Source organism: Nomascus leucogenys, chromosome 10 (assembly GCF_006542625.1).
Source record: "Nomascus leucogenys isolate Asia chromosome 10, Asia_NLE_v1, whole genome shotgun sequence".
In the NCBI taxonomy this organism is placed as follows: domain Eukaryota; kingdom Metazoa; phylum Chordata; class Mammalia; order Primates; family Hylobatidae; genus Nomascus; species Nomascus leucogenys.
This window is the reverse complement of record NC_044390.1, coordinates 42,324,992-42,329,705: the sequence shown is the minus strand read 5'-3', so window position 1 is coordinate 42,329,705 and position 4,714 is coordinate 42,324,992. Positions and strand designations below refer to the sequence as shown.

At 37.8% G+C, this 4,714-nt stretch overlaps 1 protein-coding gene across 1 annotated transcript; it reads right to left on the bottom strand.

Moving 5' to 3' along the window:
- Positions 1–304: 304 nt before the first annotated feature.
- Positions 305–2,258, bottom strand: LOC100598333 (zinc finger protein 302-like; the record flags this gene model as incomplete). The annotated part of the gene is made up of 4 exons (XM_030821761.1): positions 305–469; positions 964–1,178; positions 1,792–1,875; positions 2,132–2,258. Coding segments are annotated over 4 exons (591 nt in total), but the record flags the coding sequence as incomplete, so codon positions are not given.
- Between the last annotated feature and the right edge of the window lie 2,456 nt (positions 2,259–4,714).

The following is a 4,714-nucleotide window of genomic DNA, read 5'->3' as shown; positions in this document are numbered from 1 at the left end:
AAAGCTTTCCCACATTCTCTACATTCATAAGGCTTCTCTCCAGTATGGATTTTCTGATGATGAATGAGAGATGACCTATGAATGAAGGCCTCTCCACGTATATGACACTCATAGTGTTTTTCTTGTGTATGAATTCTTAGATGTTGAACGAGAAGGAACACATGACTAAAAGACTTTCCACAGTTCGTACATTCATATGGTTTCTCTCCAGTGTGAGTGCTCTGATGGTTAGTAAGTGATGAGCCATGGCTAAAGGCCTTCCCACATTCAATACATTTGTAAGGTTTCTCTCCACTATGGCTTATCAGATGTCATGTAAGGGATGAGCCAGGCTAAAAGTCTTCCCACATTGACGACATTCATAGGGCTTCTCTCCTGTATGAATTCTCCAATGGCAATTGAGGATTGACTGTTTGCCAAAGGCTTTCCCACATTCACTGCATGTATAGATTTTCTCTCTAATAAAAGTCTGGTGAGGAAATGTGCTCTGGTTAACGGCTGCTCCACTTTCATTAGAATTCAAAAGTTTCTTTCCACCACTGAGTCTCTCATTTTTTACAACTCACTTTTTTGGTAAATTCTTCTTTAATATATCATATTTGTGTGAATTCCCTTTAGCAGAATTTTTTTGTGGTTCAGAAAGAGTAGACTTTGAATGAAAGGTGATTCTAAATGTGTCATATTTGTAACTGTCCCCGTGGGGCTTTCTCTAGAGGTGAGAGTTACTGGTCTGAAATGTTCTACATGAATTCCATGCTTCCCTTCCAACTTTTCTATATGTTCCAAATTCTTAGTAGAATTTGAAAATTCATAACTTTGTTTTAAAACTTTTTCTATTGTTACTGTTTGGAGTGAATCCTCCTTATAAATATCCTTCTTTGTTGATAATTCCTTGTTGTCTCATCTTGATTCCCAACTGAAATATATCAAGAAAGCAAAGCACTGCTTTTTTCTTTTTTTTACTTCTTGAAAAGAAACTTCTATGGTGGAATTAGGAGAAATGGATAAGAAATGAAGCCCCCAGAAAACACATAGTTCAGACAACTCAAATATTTCAATGATTTCTGAACAGTGCTCAAATGGAGCAGAGAATACAAACTTCACAGAAGAAGGAGGCATGATAACAGAAATGGGTAAAATAGACATAATAGATGAAACAGTATGTGAAAAAAAGGAAACTATCAGAAATAAAATGTGGAAGGCATTCTGGATTCCAAGCCATCTCTTTGTGCCTATATTCATGTATGAAAGATTGCATTTTGTCTCATAGCCTTTTTCTCCAACCTTCCATTAATCTCAATTTGCTGCCAGATTAACATGCTTAAAATACAGAATTGATACTACTACATTAAACAGCTGCAGTAAAAACAAAATAATCTAAGTGCTCTTTATAGCTGACAAAGATTTAGGCCTTCTGAGGTTATGAGGAAACTGTGAATCATATCACTTATTGGACATTAGAAAATATTATTCCTAGGAACATATTTTATATGTTTTTCCTTATGTAGATTTAAGAAAGAATAATTTGCCTTACTTTGTCATGAATAGAGTAACAATTTGAATTATTATAATGGCAAAAACCTCTAACCTTGATTAGATGACATGAGTGATACAGATAATTTGGGATAGAGGAACAATTATTTTGAAAATCTAAGCTAAATATCCCTCAATTTTTCATTTATATTTGAGATATTTGAAGATAGTATTCCTAAAATGTCTCCACACTCACTACAAACATCTTTAACCAAATCTCCCTTTGTCTCATTCATCATGACTCACCTGGAATCATACCTTTTGACAGTTTTTTCTCCACCCTCCAGGGCTCTTTCCCAACCTCCAACAACGTGATCACATATGGCTTAGTTATGGAAAGACCTGCTTACAGGAAGAATATAGAATTGTTTAAGCTGTGGTCCTCTATTATGAGAGGCCATCACAAGAGGGACCACAGGTATGGATGAAGGGTGTTCATTGAAATGGAAAGATAAGCTTCAGGCAGGGCACAACAGAGCTGCACATTTCCTTGGCAACATGCTACAAAATTCAGCCATTCACTTAGGAGGATCTCCAGCAATTCAGGGTGGCAAAAGAAAGGTGTCCCCTATTGGAGTGGAAGGGGTGATATCCTTACCTACAGAGACCAGGTTCTCATAATTCTGGACCATCACATCCTTGTATAAGTCCCTCTGAGCAGAATCTAGGCATGCCCACTCTTCATGAGAGAAGTCTATAGCCACATCACTAAATGTCACCTGAAATAGCAAATATATTTAGGCTCAGCCATAGCCCAGGCCTCTTCTGTCACTGAAAAAGGGGTAAAATTAGCCGGCTTGTGGAAGAAATGGAACAAGATTCAGGAGTTGTGACGGAAGTTGGGAATGTGATCTCAGTTAAGTAATAATAGGACAGTTATGTAGATGGAATTATTACATAATAAGGGGGACAGTTATGTGCTTAGAATTATTATACAATAAGGGTGAGAGACAAATATGAGAGCTTTGCTTCAGTAGAGTTAACTTTTTGTTAAAAGTTATAGAATTATCTGAATTTTTAAAAATCAGCATTTAACATTTGACAGCACAGAGTCAAGTATTTGGTTATATCTTTTATAGCTGAAGTACTAGGTAAGTAATTAAAAAATGAGGATAAAGTGGTTGTCTCTCAAATGGGATACTCAGGATGATCCACTAAGGCTCACAAAAAATGGGTTCAGAAAAAAGACATCTTTATATTAAAGATTGATAGATATACAGTGTTACAGTTTGATTGTATCTCCCAAAAAGCATGTATTGAATTTAATCACCATTCTAACAGTATTGGGAGGTGAGATCTTTACGAGATGATTAGGCCTTGAGGGCTCTGCCCTCATGAATGGATTAATGTCATCATCATGGGAGTGGGTTCCTTATTTAAAAAATGAGTCTGGGGCCCCTTTTACCTCTCTGTCTTCTCTTTGCCCATCCACCATAAAAAGACACAGCAACATGGCCCTTGCCAGACACTTTCCCTTTGATCTTGGACTTCCCAGGCTCCAAAACCATGAGAAGCCAATTTCTTTTATTTATTTATTTCTTTTTTTATTTTTTATTTTTTTTGAGATGGAGTCTCACTCTATTGCCCAGGCTAGAGTACAATGGCGTGATCTCGGCTCACTGCAACCTCCGTCTCCTGGATTCAAGTGATTCTCCTGTCTCAGCCTCCCAAGCAGCTGGGATTACAGGCACGTGCCACCATGCCAGGCTAATTTTTGTATTTTTAGTAGAGACGGGGTTTCACCATGTTGGCCAGGCTGGTCTTGAACTCCTGATCTCAAGTGATCCACCCACCTCAGCCTCCCAAAGTGTTGGGATTACAGGTGTGAGCCACCGTGCCCAGCCAAGAAGTCAATTTCTATTGTTTGTAAATTACTCAGTCTGTGGTATTCTGTTACAGCAGCACAAATGGACTAAAACATACACATAACTGATTCATAAAAAAGAAAAATATATTTATGGCGTATACTTAAACTTTGTGCTGATAGACATTTAATAACTAAAATATGAGGCCCCTGGGTGAAAAGACTGAAGGCTGGTTTCATGTCATAGACCAGGGGCCACTAACCCCCAGGACATGGACTCGTACTGGTCTATGGCCTGTTAGGAACTGGGCCACACAGCAGGAGGTGTGTGGTGGGCAAGTGAGCATTACAACCTGAGCTCTGCCTCCTGTTAGATCAGCCGTGGCATTACATTCTCATAGGAGCGCAATCCCTACTGTGAACTGTGCATGCAAGGGATCGAGGCTGCACACCCCTTATGAGAATCTAACTAATGTCTGAGGATCTGAGGTGGAACAGTTTCATCCCCAAACCAACACCTCCCACTTCTGTGGAAAAATTGTCTTCCATGAAACCGATCCCTGGTGCCAAAAACGTTGGGCACCCCTGCCACAGACAGTCCTTAACTAGGACTTGAAACTAAGAGGGGGGGAAGAAAAGGTACATTTCAAAGAAAACATTCTAAGGAAATGCTCACAGATGTGCTTAGAAATTCCTCTCAATAGTACTCATTTCAAAGTATTATGTAAAATAGTAAAACTTTAGAAGCTTAAATATTCAATAATAGCCTATTGGCTAGTCAAATTATATATGCAAAAATATAGCCATTTAATATAGCATTATTGCTGTCTTTGATTTGTGAAAGACTGCTCTACTGTGGTAATTTTTTAGCTCTGAGAGTTAATTCAGAATTGTATTACTTTATTTGGATATTTTGCATGCAGTTTCACCAGTGACACTGGTCTCTGGTTTTAAAGGCAGAATTTACTTTTGTCAGGTGTTGGGAAAATAATTAAAATTCAAATCTCCTGCCAATGGTAGAAAATCCTTTCCACAAATGTAGAAAAGAAAGAAAACAGTTTTATTACTGAATAAGCATTAAATAAGTCCTTGATGCACGTCACAGGCAATCCACTAATGAGATCAAAAGGAAATCTCACTCATCCTTTTATATCACCAAGCAGATACAATCCAATACGTACATTTTCCAAATAAACAATAACTTATCCAAGTAAGACCTGACAGTTCAATTTGCTACACATAATTTATCCTAAATTCACCCGTTAATTGGAGTTGACACTATTAGTTAATTGCCTTTATCCTAAATAAAAATCACATTTCTCATATCTTTATGACAAACAAGTCATTACAACAAGCCAGGGATGCTTCTTTCTTCCC